The following is a 19,312-nucleotide window of genomic DNA, read 5'->3' as shown; positions in this document are numbered from 1 at the left end:
TATTACACAAAATGGGACCTAAAGATGAGCTGGAGCACCATTTGCTTTTGTGTTTTGGGAATCCCAATTTTCGGGAATCCCGGGATTCGTTTTGGTCGGGATTCCCAAATCCCGGGATTAAATATTTTGACCGGGATTGACTTCACAGCACCAATACAAAAAGGATCTTCTCATGAAGATTTTAATTTTAATTAATGAGTATTTGAATATTGGTCTACTGACCTGCAGCTATTACTAAGTGAAACAAAGATATCCCTATTAATTAATAAAATTAACTTTACTTCAAAAGAGTATAAAATAAAGCTTCAAGATCATCGAATTCATGTCCTCAAGCTAATAGTATTAGTAATATACATATTTGAACATATGAAAAGAAATGCTTTTAAGATAGGTGCTCTTGGAAAAGTCAAATATAATACTGAAAATTAAATATCTTTTTGAAATTTCCAATCAAACCCGCTATAAGTTAGGCCTAGGTAAATAAATTACACAGTGTCAGTATACGATATACCGGTAATATATATTACCTTATCGGCCGGCCGATTCTGCTGCTTCATCTTTAAAGTTAATTATATTACTCAACATGAACAATAGCATGTGCATCGCGATCAATCCGTTTTTAGATAAAATGAAATTTAAATTGTTTGGACGAAAGATCTGGTGTTAAACCATACTGATACAACCCCAGAAGAGGCCGATAAGGTATTTTAATCGCTGGCACAAATGCAAACCCTCTTTCTTAGCAATATTAGCACTCCAGAAATCTATATCATTATCAATTGGTGGGCCAGATTCAACTTCACTATGTGACCTTTCTTTACTGTAAACCAAAGGTTTGTTTAGCTTGTCAAAATTATGTCATATAGCTATAGTTAGTTAGTTCTGGCCCAGCCTGCAGTATACAGTGTAACTGTATATTCTCAAATGGTTTTAGGAATCAGTTCTACCAATAAATTATTTGGTGAGGATAATTTGACGTGAGGGTTGAATATGAATTAATTGAAAGCTGTGGCTCATGTAGTGGGTTGGTCCAGGGTGCCTGAATGCAGTGATCCAGAGAATGCTGATTGCTAAGAATAAGATCCAGATCAGTGCCAATCTCAAATTTATTTTACATTTTAAAATGAACTCTTACAATCTGCACCACATCTAATTCTAAATACTTATTGTATAGATGTGGATACTGGCGGGGAGGTGATCGTTGTTTGTTTACATTAATAGTGAGCACATGTTAAGCAGGCTGAGGAGGTGATCATTGTTTGTTTACATTTTAGGTCGAGCACATGTTAAGCAGGCTGATGAGGTGATACATATTTTGTATTATAGAAGGTTTGTAACACTTGTAACGCCTTCTTGTTACCCCCCTTTGAGGGCCCCGAATTATTTTCTGAACGAAAGCTCAAAAATAACCAAGAAATCGACCTTCTCATTAACTCATTTTGATGACCGTTTCTAACCTAAAATTGCACGAAAAATCGATTTAGCTAGGTTTCAGAACCTATAAACACTTCCTTATCCCTCAAAATTGATGTTTTATAGTTTAGAATGCGAGCAACAAGCAACATATATTTTGATCCTTCGGTTCTACAGCTCTTGACCTAGGGCTGAAACCGAAAGATCGAGGCAATCCTCACCTTAACTGATCGAACTTGAGCGAAGAGCAGAGTACGACAAAACACAGCAGGTAAGCAACTCATTTTGGTGACTGTTCCTCACCTGTACAACGTTGCACGAGAAATCGATTTAAGTTGGTTTTACAGCCCAATAACGCTTCCTTTTTCCTCAAAATTGTTGTGTTACTCAAACAAAGAACAAGTTGATTCTGAAACGAAAGAACAAGGAGATTGTCTCATTAACAACTCGAACAGGTTCTATCACAATTTTCAGAGCAGAGCACGATATAGCAAAAGTCAAAAGAAACACAATAAAGGTATATAACAATCATAATAACAACTGAATTATATTTATTCGGACGACGGGCAGCCCTGATGTGCTCCGCGATCCCGACCAATTCAAATTGTAATAGAGGTGTTCTGTCACGTGACGCTAATCCGTCCAATCACAACAGGAAGAGTGAGCAGAGGGACATTATATCGTACGTTTACCTTTCTTATTTGTATTTGACCCTTTGTTCGCATTGTTATGCTCGATCTAAAATGTAAACAAACAATGATCACCTCCTCAGCCTGCTTAACATGTGCTCACTATTAATGTAAACAAACAATGATCACCTCCCCGCCAGTATCCACATCTATTAGTAATGAATTTAAAAAACGTTATTGCAATGCTGATGGCTGAATGCGCGCAATTTGAGGAGTGTGATTTTTCGGATATATAAATCACGCCGTAAAGCCAAAAAGATCAGCCCATATGAACAAAAAGTCCATTGCTCATTGACAAGGAGTCCTAATACATAGTAATATATAGTATTATATATATATATATATATATACTTTATTATATATTAATATATAGTAATACTAATAGGACTACAGCTGTTCACTATTGTTGCAGTCAAGTGTCCGTGTAACGCTTGGTAAGTTAGCTCTCCGTATCGCTCTCAGTCTCACATGGCGAGTCTTCACGACTCACCAAGTGAGTGTCTCGAAAGTGATCGGCTATCCCCGTAGTCCATTCAACTCCTACAAACTGTCCTAGGAAAAAAGTTATTGTAATTTTTGGGCCGTTAAAACTAAAAGTCAACTTCGCACGTACAATGTACATTGATATATTTAAATCAACATGCTGATTTGGTCTATACAAATTAAAGGGAAATATTAAGGAACCCTTGAGAATTATCGAATTAACTTTCGATATTATTATATCATATATCAATATGGTCTTGCGTAATATTAATTTAACCAAGTGAGGACAAACGGCAACTGTATTGTTTAATTATATATTAAGTTAGTAAAGAAGGTTTTGTCAATTTGTAATTAATAAAGTAATAAGCAAATACCCCTGGATGCTGGTATCAGCCCAAATGGCCATTTTCCAGTTTCAGATAAGTATAACTTACTAAGCATTTGGTATGAGATTTGCTCGAAGGCGTCACAAACTGGTTCTTGATGGTACTGGCGGAAGTGGTCGACAACACCATCAGTTATATTCACACCTACAAACTTCCCTGAAAATTTGAAGTCTGAAAATTTGAAGTCTGAAAATTTGAAGTCTGAACATGAAGTCTTATAATATTAGTCATCATGCTTTGAAATTTTAGTCATTACACTTTATTGGACTTTATCTGAACGGACGCTAGAAGCCTTAGCATTTATATCTGAACCTCTCCGTTCAAATAAAGTTTTCCGTTTACAGAACATCAAAGTCTGCTGCAACGGCAATGTCTGGTCAAATTACGTCCAATTATAAAGCAAGTTATACATTTTACAGTTTACTCCGATATCAAAAGTAAATAAGAATGCACATTTAATTGTCATACACATGTTCAGGGGTCGATGTAATCACTGATAAAAATAAAGTAAGTTTACGCTTACCCAAAATTCCCCAACTGGAAGACAGTTGCTGGAACAGTTCCTCCGTCAGCACCTTGTTGTAGTAGGGAGTGGTGTATAGGATATCCCACCTGGTGATATTCTTGAATGTCCTGGCGGTCTCCAGCTGGGTCATTGTGCTTGTTAGGGAAGTTGAGCAGGTGTCTAGCTCCTCGCCTGTCTTGTTGTGATGAGCTGAATTTGTTTCCAGCTCGCGCTCCGTTCTTTCAAGTTTACCTTTGACTGTCCCTAACTCCTCCTGGGTGGAATTCAGTTGCCCCATTACAGACTCCATTGCAGCATCTGTTTTGTTGAGGTCCCTGGTGACTACGTCTAGCTTCTCCTCAGTAGAGTTCAGTTCACCTCTCACAGCTCCTAGCTCTTCAATAGTGGTATTCAGTTTCTCCTCAGTCCCGCTAAGTAGACCAGTCACATTTGTCAACTTCTCTTCTGACGCTCTCAACTGAGTTTCTAGTTCCTTCTTCCACTCACACATCATAAACTCGCTCACAGATCCTATCATAAACTCGCTCACAGATCCGCTCCTCGATTGGGACAGAATGTGTTCCCATCGCAAAGCCCTAGTTCCAGAGAATTCTTTAAGGTCCATACACAGCCCACCTTCTGCTATTTTCTTTACATCGGCCGAGCTGAGTGCCTCAGTGAATATGTTAAACTGATAGAGCTGGCCTCCGAATATGGAACTAGAACTTGTAGTATAAGAATGCCTATTGAAGAACAGAAATCCTCCCATGTTCAGTGTTCTTCCAGAGTCTGTTGTACCTGTGCCTATCAAATTGCCATCCAGATACAGCTTGCTGCTCCTCGAGGCGAGTGACCAAGTAATACAGTAGTTAAACCAGCTCCCAACAGGTGTTGTGAACGCACTCTGCTTACCGTTCAAATCTGTATCTGCTACTACTTGGTTGTAAATGCCATTAGAAGTTATCCGGATCTCAAAGCTACTTGCATAGTACTGAAACACTGCTGGGTGAGAAGCAGTGGTGTCTACACGTTTCATCCAAGTACAGATGGAGAAGGAGTCTTGAAACGGGGCCATATTAAAATTAAATCTAATATAATCATTACTGGAGGTACCAAAGTGAAGAGCAGTGTACTGCTTATCATCAGAGGCAGCAGCAGGAAAGACGATTACGACGATCAACAAGAGGAACATAACTGCGGTTTGCGATCGGGAATTGAAGCTAATATTATCTAGTCAGAGTATGCGGAGGTGTCACACAAAAGTTGGAACTTTCGAGAGCAGAGCTGATTTGTTTTAATATGAACCTACCTCGAACCGCTAAGGTTTATTTTTAACGCTAGATAATGTAATTGTAACGGGGTGGTACGAAAACCCTCATAAAGCTAGCAGTCTAGAAATTGGTAATTTATCATTAATATTTTTACGATTAGGCGAGGATTCGCCTCAAGTTCAGAAATCTTATCGTGCCCGTGGTATGAAGTTACTAGGAATATAGGAAGTGGGTACACAGTAGCAGCAACCTTTGGAGACAGCTCCATTAGTTGTCGCAACTGTTGCAGGTTGCTACACAGTGCCAAAATTATAATTTATAAGTATGGAGATCTAATTCTTAGTTTAACATCCTGTTGGATAAATGGACGATATTATTTGAACACAGTATAATTATATATATTATCATGATAATTCTCAGTGAAAAATTTATATATACATTTTTCACTGAGAATTATCATGATAATTCTAAATTTCTGATTAAAAAATAAACAAAACCCATAACATTGAACATTAACACTTGAAATCACTTTATGCAATGCTTGTAATATAAGGGGTCGTTCACATATTACGTAATCAATTTTTGGAAAATTTGTAACCCCCCCCCTCCGTAAACAGTTTTACACATAGCTATTGTGTCAAAATTACACTAGCGTATTATTATTTGGAAAACCCCTCCCTCGGCTGATTACGTAATATGTGAACGATCTCGAAGGCCTAATTTTTAGCTATTTAACTTTTAGTTTTAAGGACCCAATGGCAATACCACATCACTTTCACCAACATTGGCCGAAGTTACACAGAGAAAAAAAAAGTACAAAGAGATATGTTATGAAGATTAGAAACCTTATCACGTGGCAAAATGTGTGAACTATCCCCTTTCGTCCCATATTCCATTCTTTAGTTTTACCTATCTCTTTTAAAGAACACCCTAGACCGACCATCATTTGTTCATTGCTTCATTACTCATCATCAAACCCCCTTCTATATCTGTGGGAGAAGCGAGCAATACTTATAAGCTAGCAAGTGCCTACAAAATGAGTAGGTAGTGCACCATCGACAGTGAGCCGCGCGTGCCGACTGTAGGATGGTTTTTTAGCGCTAATTTCGGCCAGCACAATTTTCTTCAAACAAATAGATATTAAGTATCTTTCCCGACCTCCAATTGCAACAAAAATTGGTAAGCTTACTCATAGACTTACAAGGAAAGTGTCCGAAAAGTTTAAAGCATATCCAACCATCAGACATTATGTTACAGCTAAAAGCAGCGTATTTTGCCCCATTTTGATCACTATATCAACTCCGATATCCACCAAATTTTTCGGACAGTTGTGAAAGCCCTATTGGAAGGTCATCGCCAATTTTCAGAATGATCTCATTCAAGGAACTGAAGATATATCCAAATAATACGACAAAAACCAACGAATATGGTCAAATTTGGTAAAATTACGCAACTTTTACAGCTTATTTTGCTCCAAAAGCCGCGCACCATCAAATATGGCACCTAGGCGAAACTCACTGATTTTTCCAAAAAGGTATGACAAATTTGGTATTGTGAAAATTCTCACAGTCTCTAGAAAACAATGGTACAAAAATTTTTAAAATCCGAGCAAGTTTATTTTTATGGTGCACCCCCTAAAATGAGGCCATGAGGCAACGTAAAACATAAAACCAGTCGGTTTAATTTAAATTGTAACCAGTAACTTGCACGTTAATCTTTATGCATACGCGGCGCTGTTATCGAGCTTGATCTTGATCTTGCACAGGTAGAATGTGGAAACGCTTGTCCATTGTTAATGGACTTACCCAGCGCGCGCTACTTCGTAGCATTTACCTAGCGGGCTTGGGGCTAATATGTAATATTTCGAAAAGAAAGCTGCGCGCGCTACTTCAAAGAAATTTAGCTGACGATTATCATCCGTCAACAGTCAAGAAAATAAATAAAACGCAAAAGTGAAAAGATTATAGCAAAAGTGAAAAGATTAACGCAAACGGCCGGGGTCATGGGTCATGCATGATTTTGATTCACGATGTCAATCCTTCGCATCTCGCCGATCTGCATACGTGGTTGCGAGAAGCATTATTTGATGCGCGCGCGACCCAGTAGTGCATCGCGCTACAATGCATGATCATAATCAATGATACTCATGAAATTAAAATATTTGTTTCAACTCCGCCCGGCTCACGTTTTGGTACGCAACGATATATAAATTATATTATTGGCCTGTATATAACTAGGAAGTGCACTATGAGGCGCAAAATTCAAATGCTGCGCTTTAATGTTTTATGCTTTTTCAACGAGATATTTCGCAGTATTTTGTTTGTAGGTTTATAACTTACCAAAACGCGCGCCAAGTTTAATTGGACTCGTCGACGGTCCTAATATTTGAAACAAATATTTTACAAGTATTACCCGTTAGTTAACTTCATGAGAAATTGCTAAAAATTAAAAAGTTCTTAATATTTGTTATTTTACGGCAGTTTTTTTCAATTTTTTCCTAAATTTTTTGGAGCCATTTAAAATATTCTTTAAAGAATGTGCTTAGAAATTTTCATCAAGATGTAAATCAAGGAAATGAAGCACGAGCATTAAGAAGTATCAAAAATCAACAAATTTCGTCAAATTATGCGACTTTTACACTTACTGAAGTTCCAAAAGCCGCGCATCATCAAATATGGCACATAGGCGAAATTAAGTAATTATTCAAAAAAGGTATGATAAATTTGTTATTGTGAGAAAGCTCACACTCTCTAGAAAAAATTGTACAACAATTTTAAAAATCCAAGCTAGTTTATATATCGTGCACATAAAATAAACAAATTATACCCCGCGCTAAAACGTTATAAAACATCAATAATTTAGTATAAAATTAAAGATCTTAACAATTTCTACACTTCAAAATACTAGAATAAATGTTCAAAGAACAAAATATTTGACTTCACCAGTCACTTGACGTTTTAAAACGAAACTGAGGTTGCATTGAAGATGCAATTACAAATGACAAAAGACCACTGGTTCTCAATGGTTACTGAAACAAACTTTTTCCAAAATATAAATTTAAAGCAGTCCATTGTCCATATCTGCTTTTCTGTGAACTAAACAGCTCAAATAGAAAAACTTGTTCCCTTGTTATTACGCCAATATCTAAATTAAAGGTGTTTGTTGTCAAATAAACATAATAGTCAAATATCAATTAAACAAATAATCAATTTCAATTAAACAAATAATCAAAGTTTTAGCACATTTTACAGCATAAAATTTAAACAAATGAAAACATATAATGCTCTTAGTGGTAAATGGCCGTTTGTTCTGAGCTGTATGATTTTTTGACAATCAACTAGCGGGGCAAGGAATGTACTGGCTGGTAGCTTTTGTACACACCAGAACGCTAGTCTGGTTGATTAGTGACCAAATTAGAGGCGTTGATAGGAAGGCATTATAATTTGTGGGTGTAAGAGGGAATATTTGGCATGCATTATTCTAGCAGCTATTTTGTAACAAATGGTCTTTACAATTATTAAGGACGGTAAGTATTTTGGGTGTTCAATACTAAATCATGGCTAAATGTCTAAGAGGGGTTTAAATTTAAGGGAGAAAAAGAAATGAATATTGGGTTATAATATTAATCATAGATGTCAACCCTGATATAACTATTGTACTAAAAATTTGATCATAATGCTTAGGGTCTTTATTAGAATTCAAATTGGATACAAAAATAGGATATCTTTACACTACACTTACTCACTCACACATCACATTTAACTTGACAGAGGAATACGCTGGCAGAGTAAGTCGATTTGGTCATGAAATTTTGGAGGTCAGGTGGAATCCCTGCAGGAGCCTACGAAAATTTAAGGTTACATATATCAAAGTCTTTATTTGTCCAGTCATACACGGCATGACAATGCTGGTTGGAAAGTAGTGAAGATTTCAGTTTGGATTTCAGGCAAGAAATACTAACAGAACAATCAAAGATTTTAAGGTTAGGGGTTATTATATTCCATATTTTCGTTGACCTCGTGTTATGGTTGTCTGGGGGATCCGGTTTATTGATAATAAGCATTGGTTTCCTGGAAGAAAGAGAATACTCTTCGTACATAGACATAGGAGTAGAAAACTTCATGATCTTGAATAATTCTATGTAGCTATGGTAAGTATAAAGATTTTGTACAGTGAGTATCTCGTTGTTTTTAAACAGAGGTTTAGTGTGCTCCTTTTTATAAAATTTACTATCAAGTTTCTGGTCAGTAAATGGTCTGGTTCGAACACACGTTTTGAATTTATCCAGGTAGGCTGCTCTATCACCAAACAAGACCCTCAGACAGTACTTCTGTGCAGTGAATATTGAGCTTATACGATTTTTAGCTGCCCCACCCCATGCTGATATGCAGTACGACAGATGGGATTCAAAAAGAGTGTAGTATAACTGTCTGTGGAGAAATTCTGGGAGGGAGCAGCGTAGACGACACAGAGTTGAGGTGGCATGGTTAAGCTTTCGTTTTAGGGCTATTATATGTTCTTCCCATGTTAGATTTTCGTCAATGACGACTCCTAAAAATCTAGCTGACGTTACTCTTTTGATGGGGTAGTTGTCTATATTCATTATGAATTCTTCTTCAACGTTTGCTTCAGTACGTGACTTAGGTCTAAAGTGAATGTAGCAGCATTTTGACATGTTTATGTGAAGCTTGTTAGCCCGCATGTATGTTTGAAGGTTTGAAAGAAGGGCGTTGCTGCGTTCATATGCTTCTTGTGCAGTTTTACCAACAACAAATATGTTGGTGTCATCCGCAAAGGTGACAAACGATCCCAAGCTAGAGCTATTAGAGATATCATTTATGTAAAGTAGGAATAAAAGGGGTCCGAGAATTGACCCCTGGGGAACCCCAAATTTTATTGGAAGTAGGTCGGACTTTTCTCCTACAACATCAGTGTACTGGAATCGATTAGTTAGGTAGCTCTTGATCAGATCGTTTGCCACGCCACGGATGCCATACCTTTCTAGTTTGGTAAGTAATGTTGAGTGATCTATAGTATCGAAAGCTTTGCTGAGGTCGATGAATATGCCTAACACATGGTGCTTCAATTTGATGTGCTTAGATATGAGGTCAACAGAGTAGTTTACTGCATGGGAGGTTGAGTGCGATTGCCTGAAACCAAACTGAGTCTTAGATATTATTCCCTGAGAGCTGACAAACGAATAAATCCTAGAATATATGATTTTCTCAAATATTTTGCCAAATATGGACAAGGTGGATATAGGACGGTAGTTTTCTATTTCTTCTGGATTACCTTTTTTGAATACGGGTGTGATTCTGCCAGTCTTAAGTATATCAGGGAATATACCATTTGACATAAGTTTGTTTAAGTATCTGCTGATAATTGGTGCAATAACGTGGGACGAAGTTTTAATAACGGTTATGGGAATATCACTGGCCTTTCCATTCTCGAATTCTTTGATTATTCTTAGAACCTCCTCAGGAGTGCTGTCCTCTAACATAATAGATCGAGAGTTACTAGGGCTAAGGAAGTCATGGAATGTTTTCATGGGGAGAATTGGAATACCAGAAGACAAGTCAGTTGTGATAGTTTCATTGAGCTTGGGAGCAATTGATACGAACCAGGAATTAAAACCATTGGCAATTGCTCTCCGGTTCAAGATTCTTTCATTATTGATGATAAAAGGTGGTTTGGTTGTTTTCTTTCTTTTGCCCCTAAGCTCATTTATTATCTGCCAAGTTTTCTTACTGCTTTCAATGTTTTTATAGATTTCGTTACAGTAATAGGAGCGTTTGGCTGCCTTTATGATACCCTTAAGCATCCTACGATAGTCACTAAATATCTTATAAAGAAGGACATTGCCAGATGGATCTTTATTTGTTACTGTATCTGACCATTCTTTACAAAGCTCATGTCGATTGAGAGGATGATTCCATCTGTAATCCAAGGATTGAGCTTTGGTGTTCTTTTGGTCGTTTTCGGTACTTCTAATTTACAGTGCTTGTCAAGGGTGGATGTGAAAATCACTTTACTACACCTCAATATACTTATGGTAAAACACCCACACTTATAAACATATCGTCTCTGGAACGATACAGCAAACAAAATTACTTTTATACCTTCAGGGCCTTCTCACATGAATTTTCTTTAAATTTGGGCGAGCGATTTAGTGGGAGCGATGTCAAACTTGAAATACTAAATACGCTATAGTGTACATGTATACTATGTAGATAATGATTGATTGACCATGTCAACCTTTCGAAATCGTTTGAAGCGCGGCTTAGGCCGGGCATATGTGATATGCAGTAGTGCATGAAATAAGAAATCAAATCATATATAAAATATTTAAGTTTTAATATATTATTCAATTTGAAATGAAATAAAGAATTTAATGAAAATGTATGTTTTAATGCACTCAATTTATAAAACGAGACACTCAATTTATAAAACGATTCATTCAATTTATTGAAATGAGACATATTATTTTGCTCACCTTTAGCTTTGATTGACGATGTCAATCCTTTGCCCAGTGGTGCATCGCGCTACAATGCTTGCCTTAAAATCATCATTTTGCACTTGACTTGGATTTTTGCAGTTTTGCAGCTTCCATGTTTCATACTACATAACCCTTAGGTGTTGGGGCTGTTTCCACAATATTGTTTTAAAATTTGGGCCGGACAGGCGAGTTAGTGTGATCGAATGTAAACGGCGAAAGGTGTCCAGAAACAGCTTTATTTTATTAGCCCTTTAAGAAATCCAATTAGTGCCTACACTGGCAGATCAACAACAAACAAATGGTGTAAATTAACAGTGAACAGGTTCCTGGTGAAAGTTTGCCCTGAAGTTTTTGACACTTCCCATAGCCGGAAGCCCACGACGAAGTTTCAAGTCGTGTGGTTAAATTGTATGAGAGTTATTTACAAAATTCAATAAGTTGCGTTTCTATGGCATATCCTATGTTGCTGTTTGATAGAATAGGAATATGACTACTATAAGTTAGCTATCTGGTTGTTATTGTTTTCACAACCGAACAACGACTAATTGTCCTTCCAACATCGGCTTAAACGGTCTAGGCTAGACCCGTTGAATGTTTTGCACAGAAATCTTATATATTGTTAATTTTCTGTCGTGGATGCTTTTTATTCTAAAAACTTTAACTGGGTCCAATTACAGGATGTAAATTAGCTGACTATTCATTCTAGCAGCTTCAACATGGCAACTACTTCCCTGATGATTACAATGTGTTCCATTTTAGTGGTCAAAACAAATGCAAAGTTTGCTCCTATGAAAGATGTCATTAAAAATAAGTTTGATCCAAAGTACAATTTGTTTTGGGATACTGACGAAATAGCGCATCTCTCTGATGTTACCTTGAATCTTTTCTCTTGCTTTGTGGAGAAAAAAGGAGAGTGCGAATACTTCAAACAAGAATTCGATAAGAAATGCGTTGGCTGCGAAATCATTGGAAGTGTTGCATCATTCAAGTCACCAGGAGTTAAAGTTGTTATAACAGGGAATGGTGTTATCGAAATCGACACCTCAACCATCCCTAATCCTGTGACCAAAACCACCACACTTCATATCGTTAATGCCCCAAAGCTTGAACAGATTCAACCAGAATTATTTGAGAAGTTCCCCAATCTTAAGGAGATCGTTGTTGTCAGTACAGGGATAACATCTGCATTGAACGTCTCCACTCCTTTACATAAACTGACACAGATGGCAATTTTTAATAACAACGTCAACCGCGTCAGCGGCCTTTCTTTTGTTCACATGCCAAACCTAGAAAGACTGAACCTTGCATGCAATGATATTTCATTCATTGCAGATAATGCTTTCGAAGGTTTGGATAAACTTGTCAGGCTTACCCTTGGAAAAAATAGTCTAGGACACATCCCTCGAGCAGTCTTCTCGATCAGAAAAACGATTCAGTACATTGGACTGGAACGCAATGAAATAAAGCTTTTGCCTGCCTTGCCATTCAAAGAGATGAATGAACTGGTTCATTTAAACCTTACTGATAACAAAATTAATCAGATTGAACCTGAGTGGATGGGTGAATGTGAGACCTTGAGGTTTCTAGAGCTTGGGTACAACAACTTGACAGAGTTGGAACCTTTTTCAATCAGTAGTGGCAAGAAGCTTGCTTATGTTACTGTGTCAGAAAATCCTTATCTACATACCATACAAGGGAATGCTTTCAAGGATCTGGCGGTTTTAAAAGTTCTAGATATTTTGGGTAATAGCAAGCTTGAAAACATCGATTACAGAGCTTTCAACAACATTGCTACAGTGAAGTACATTGATATGTCCTCAAACTGTCTTAGGAGCTTTCCTCATGCTTCCTTCATTTATGCAAATTTTTCGAAAGTTGAAAAGCTTTGGATGAAGAATAACGTAATAACATCACTTTCGGAATTAACTGAAAATGCCTTGAATGATGTAACAAGCATTTTAGAGTTCCGATTTAAAGATGTTTACCCGTTATCTGTCAGCTTTAGCCAGATGGTAAAGCTTGACAGTCTTGATTTCAGTAGCAATTTACTTACAGTCATTCCAAATGGAGTATTGGATTGTTTAAAGACAACAGCTTCCTTTCTTGAACTCTCCAAAAATCGACTGCACACCATTGAAGATGAAGCATTTGTTGACATGAGGTTGCAAACATTGTACTTGAATGATAACTTTCTCTTGGAAGTTCCAAAGGCTCTTTTCAAGGTCAAATCTTTGAATATACTGCGAATGAACAAGAATTTGCTGACTTATCTCAAAAAAGGAACTCTACTAAATCTTGACATGACAAACAAGCTTTACCTTGAGAACAATAAGATACTAGCCATAGAGGATGATGCCCTTCCTAGAAGTCTTACTCTCATAGATTTATCCAACAATGAGTTTGATTTTGTCGATGAAAACCAGTTCAACAACATGCCTGACTTATATAACATTGATTTTCGAAATAACAGGATCAGCTACATACCATTAAATGCTTTTAAGAACAGTCCTAAATTGAAAGACATCTATCTCTCTGACAACAATATCAATTGGATTGATAATGGTGCATTTAGCACGGTATGTGATCAGATAGAAATTTTGAATATGGAAAGGAACTCACTTGCATTTGTGGAATTTGGAACCTTTGCATCTAAAAGTATGAAAGAAGTCCGCATGAAAGAAAATGACCTTCACGATTGGCCTCAAGATGGATCGTTTTCTTCCCAAACTGAGGAGTTCTATGCCGAATTTGTCAAAAACAAATTTGAAGTAATCCGGACAGGGATGTTTAAAGATCACAGCAAATTTCAGAAAGCAGACTTTGAAGAAAATCACATTTCAGATGTAGAGAAATATGCTTTTCAAAACTTAAACTTGTCCTACACTGGGAAAAGTAATGATATTTTTGGGGTTATGCTCATAAACAATCCAGTATCTAACTTAGAACCGTACAGTTTTACTGATATTACCTCAGAGACAAAGGGTAAAGGTTTGACAAACCATGCGGGGCTTCATCTTGAGAAGATAACTACCCTTTACACATTGCGATCTAACACCTTCAACAACGTCAAACTTGATTATATCTTACTTAATGACGGAAAGATAGAACTTATTGAGACCCACTCATTCAATGAAATCTACTTACACTGGACTCTTCAATTCAATAATGGACCTCTTAAGTATGTTGCAAAGAGAGCTGTTAATGCGGAATACATCCAATATATCCAATTCAACGAAAACAAAATCAGGAAACTACCCTTAGGAGCGTTTGAGGAGATTAAAAGCTGTGAGAACTTCAACATAGATAACAACGAAATAGACTTTATTGACACAGATTCGTTGCCGAATTGCCAAGGAAAATTCAACTTTAGAAACAACCTTATCACGCATGTAGTTACTGATGCGTTCCGAAAAGCCACTTCCATTAAAAATCTCCAGCTCAATGATAACTTAATAGTAAAGATCGAGGCAGGTGCTATGGACACGTTTGCGAGTAAATTGAAGGAATTGTGGCTGAACAAAAACCGTCTACCACAAATACCAGACAATCTTGTCAACACAGCTAATCTCGATGTTCTCAACGTGGCTGACAACAAAGCTTTTCATACTGTTGGGATCCAGAAACTTGCAGGAAGTGATAAGGGTACAGTTGTTGCGGACGATAGTCAAGGTGCTTTCATCGACGGAACCTTGTATGAGAACGTGAAAAAGAATGCTAAAGACGTGCTTGTTTATGGGGTCAGTGAGTGCACCTGCAATCTCATGCAGGTCATAACAAATATCAATGCCATACAAGGAACAACAATCAAATTCAAAGGACCCAAAAAATGTACGTACACCCATGTGGATAACGGAAACGAGCTGCAGTTGACACTGAGCGACACCTCTCCTAATAGCGTGAAGAAGAAGCTCCAGTGTGAAGTCTACTCTACCAGCCTGGTCAGGGTATCACGAACATTTGAAGACCAGCTTCCCACCCAGGAAACTCTTACAATGCACTGGAAATTCCCAGAAACAGCCGTTTGGAACAAAGCTGAGACAGTTTACTGTTGTGAAGATAGAGCATCTAGTGGGTGTATTAACCAGGCTACCGTTATAATGGAGTGTAAGCAGCAGGGGATCAATAGTAATACAGGGAACATATTCCTGACTACCAGTCCCTTCAACGTGGAACTGGCGAAGACTGATAGTTGTGACAAAGAGTTTAGTCACAGTGAGGATATAGACTTTTCAACGGCTGATTTCATATTCTGCGCGGTGAAGATAGAAATACCTGGTGCAGCTGGCAAGTATTCGTCTGTTGGAGCATGGAGGGTCGGATACCAAGAGGAACTGAAGAAGACAGAAAAAATACCTCAACCCAAACAGACCACCACATTTCAGGCCACATACTTCGATCTGACAAACGATTTTGAAGACTTCCAAAATATGGGATATGACAAGATATACCGGAACCCCAAAATGTTTGATTCCCCCAGTATTGGCCCATATCTTTACATGACCGATAAATTTAGCGCTGCTGACACCATCACCCAGTGGTTCACTCCAAATTCAAACATCAAAGACATCCTCCAGGAGGAATTTCACCTTCAAAGCTGCCCAGGGTTTGGAGCTAACTCTGACTGCATGTTCGCGCGGCAGTGGTGGCCAGTAGATGAGTTAGTAAACCCACCCACTGACACTACCGCTAACTTCAAGCGGCACAACATGTATTTCACCGCCCGACTGAGACTAGCCGTGTTGCTGACAGGTGACGAGGTGTTGAGTATAGGAGGTCCTGATGATGTATGGGTGTTCATGAACGGTACACTTGTTTTGGAGGTGTTGGCTGAAGAGGAGGACAAGTCCGATCTTCCTTGCGGAGAGATCTCTTTTAAGCGTGGTGCAAACAAGTTTGTAGCAAAATACGGGTTTATTGACAAGGTCAGGGATGAGACCCAGGTGGGACGCTGTAATTTGGGTGTCGAAGAGACTGATGTTGAGGCGGGAATGTTCACTCTTTCTGATGAGATGTATGTTGACATCTTCACAACTCAGAGACGCTCCCTTTCATCCCAGCTATTCTTGAGACTCTCCCAATTTCAAGTTATTGAGTCAAGTAACTACGCTGCATTTACTATGTCAGAAAGGAAAATACGATCAGGAAAGATTGACACTCTCGACTTCACAACCGTCCTCGGACTGCAAACATACGAAGTCGACATAGTCAGCACAGGGTCTGATAACGATAACTTTGAGGTACACGACAGTGAGTTTGTTTGGAAACAAGACCCGGACCCTCACCCTGCTAACCAGGACCCTGGATCTGGTGTCCCTGAGTTCTACAATTGTAGTGAGGCAGTGGTCACTGTCCCTGTTGTCACTCCTGCACATTCCTCAACCATTGAGACTCCCACAGCTCTTGTTATACTGAAGAATGCTATAGACTACGAGAGTATTGAAGAGAAGTTTGTACACCTGTACTTGGAGGTGCACTATGAGTTTGAAGGGGAGGACACACGTGACTTTGTAACTCCAATCAGGATCAGGATAAATGTGGAAGATGCAAATGACAACTGCCCTGATTTTAAAGACGATGCAGAGACTCTTATTGATAGAACTGAGTTGTGTTTAGATCTGCGGGGCACACTGTTAAATGTGACTGATGCTGACAATGGTCCTAATAAAGCTGTCCAGTACTACATTGGTATGTGTCTTCTCTTGATAATTTGTTAAGATTTTCATTAACTTTAGTAACAACTTAGCTGAACCACAGTTTGATATATATGACTTTTGCCTTTTGTTAAAACATCAATTTTACATTAACTTATTAAATCAAGATTAAGTTCCTCCAACAAACAATAGGTTAAAACACCAGAAAGTTGATTCGTTCTATTTAACAGGAGGGTACGAAGTACTGAACCTGAACGAGATGGAATATGAGAAGTACCGAACTGTTGACGACTACTTCACTTACGAGAAATTCATGGTAAGTTCACCCTTCAGCTTCACTGTCTTGACTGAACCACTGGAGGTTACATAGCACTTTAGTAGTCACTATAATAGTAGTCACTATAGTAGTCACTTATTACCAAAGGTCAATGCAAGCCATTATCATTATGTTTCCGATGAATATTTCTGTAATTCCGTATAACTTGCGACAAAGGAAAAATGCTTTTCTCGGGTATAGGAATTATCATTCATTATCATAGTCACCAACACAGTTTTTTTTAACACCAACTCCTTCTACAGGTGGAGTACGTGATAACGGTGTATGCAGTGGATAAAGGAGAACCGGTCAGACTGGGAACTAAACATTACTACCTCTTCACTATCAGCGCTTCTTGTATTCAAGACATGCAGTTCATTGCAGGACTTGATACTGGACTCTTTAACGTAAGTTAAGAGGGGGACCGCGCCGGAGGGGGGGGGGGGGGGGGGGGGGGGGGGGCGGGGGGTGGCCTCATGAAATTTGTTATTTGTCCTAATCCTCAATCAGGGTACAGTGGGAGATATCTCGAAAATAATTATCCTGTTACAAATACTTCAACGGATACTATTTGACTATTTGAGTATTTGAATTCTTACAAACATTTCCCAAATATTGTGTCCAAATACAACTTATTTCCCAATTACATATTTACAATTTAGCTGATATTTTTGTTTCAGGTGAAAGCTCCTGGTTGGATGGTATCCTCCTCGTTCCTAGGGTATTGTGACACGTGCACACTAGGGTACCGTTGTCCTGGATACGGATCTAGGGTCCAGTGTACCACGTGCAGGTACGTAATTGGAGTGGCATGTGAGTGGTATGTGAGTGGTATGTGAGTGGTATGTGAGTGGTATGTGAGTGGTATGTGAGTGGTATGTGAGTGGTATGTGAGTGGTATGTGAGTGGTATGTGAGTGGTATGTGAGTGGTATGTGAGTGGAGCAGCATATGTTGATGTTTCATGCAGCATGTGTATATTTTTATTGGCTTTCAGAGCTACAGCAAATCAATAGAGACTTCAACTTTCCAGATATAATAAAACTAGATAACCCTATCAGAATTACAATAACATCACATTTAAAAATAATAATATCTCTTCAGTCAAAATTACCCCAACGAAGATCTAGATAAGAAGATGTTTGAAGATTTGGGTCTTCCCCGAGAGGAGGAGGATTGTGAGAACAAGAGCAAGTTCGAGATATCATTCGGGGGACAGGTAATGTCTTGATTGAACCAGCACTATTTTACTTGTTATAGTAAAGAACTCACCCCTCCCCTTCACCTACCTTATCAGATTCAACGTCTTATAAGATTTAACGGGGCCGTAATTAATTACCGAAACAGCCGGCTAATAGCCGAATAATAGCCGGTCAGTATTGTACCAATTTGCCGATTTAACAGTATCTTACTTACAAACCCCTGAACCGCCTCCCCTCTTCAGTCGACCTGCTCGCCTTGTAAGCCAGGTTGGGAATGTAAGGAGGGAGTTGGGACACCAGTAGAGCAGCTGGAGAGAGAAGAGGGGGAGGAGGTAGGGACCCACTACATCAACTTGTGTACTGAGGGAGATGGTGAGGATTGTAGTCAGGAGATGAAACTGTGAGTAGTAGTGTCACAACTTAAATATTGTTCTTAATTATTATTGTTCTGTTATGTTTAAAGAAATTTAATGTAAATTCGAATTAAATATTTGAATATACCGTAGACTGCGTAGAGTGACGTGAAATTACAATTTTATTTCAATGAAAATGATTAATTCATTATGTAATGCTAACTCATTACCAAAAGTCCGTTAGTTTGAGACTTATGCCAAAACTTCCATAACTATCTTTTTGAAATCACGATTCACGTGTCTAGATTTCCAATATAAGTCACAACAAGCTAACTAAAATCACGTGACTCTCCCCAGATGTGAGCCAGGGTACCTCTGTAGGGCGGGTGTTACTGACAAGTGTCCGTCAGGACAGTTTAGCAACGCTGGGTCTAGTCGCTGCTCCTTTTGTCCTCCTGGAGAGTTTGCGCTAGATAGAGGTTAGTGTGCTGAGCTTAGAGTTTGCGCTAGATAGAGGTTAGTGTGCTGAGCTTAGAGTTTGCGCTAGA

The 19,312-nt window shown here is 38.3% G+C and overlaps 1 protein-coding gene across 1 annotated transcript; it reads left to right on the top strand.

Annotated features, from left to right (window-relative positions):
* Positions 1-13,411: 13,411 nt before the first annotated feature.
* LOC134814311 (uncharacterized) lies at positions 13,412-19,248 on the top strand. Its single transcript, XM_063822407.1, has 7 exons — positions 13,412-16,928; positions 17,125-17,210; positions 17,474-17,617; positions 17,891-18,003; positions 18,314-18,428; positions 18,654-18,811; positions 19,122-19,248. Exons 1-7 carry the CDS (start codon positions 13,490-13,492, stop codon positions 19,246-19,248), a joined length of 4,182 nt encoding a protein of 1,393 aa, XP_063678477.1. The 5' UTR covers positions 13,412-13,489.
* Positions 19,249-19,312: the final 64 nt, after the last annotated feature.

Source organism: Bolinopsis microptera, chromosome 4 (assembly GCF_026151205.1).
Source record: "Bolinopsis microptera isolate Bmic1 chromosome 4, MBARI_Bmic_1.0, whole genome shotgun sequence".
NCBI classification, from domain to species: domain Eukaryota; kingdom Metazoa; phylum Ctenophora; class Tentaculata; order Lobata; family Bolinopsidae; genus Bolinopsis; species Bolinopsis microptera.
The sequence above is the reverse complement of the archived record's forward strand: the minus strand, read 5'-3'. Positions and strand labels throughout refer to the sequence as shown.

Excerpts from the sequence above, each read along its gene's own strand:
- LOC134814311 (XM_063822407.1), top strand. The coding sequence starts at position 13,490 with ATGAACAAGAATTTGCTGACTTATCTCAAAAAAGGAACTCTACTAAAT. Across the intron at positions 16,929-17,124 it reads AGCTGTCCAGTACTACATTG|GAGGGTACGAAGTACTGAAC; the intron begins GTATGTGTCTTC and ends TCTATTTAACAG. Across the intron at positions 17,211-17,473 it reads TCACTTACGAGAAATTCATG|GTGGAGTACGTGATAACGGT; the intron begins GTAAGTTCACCC and ends CTCCTTCTACAG.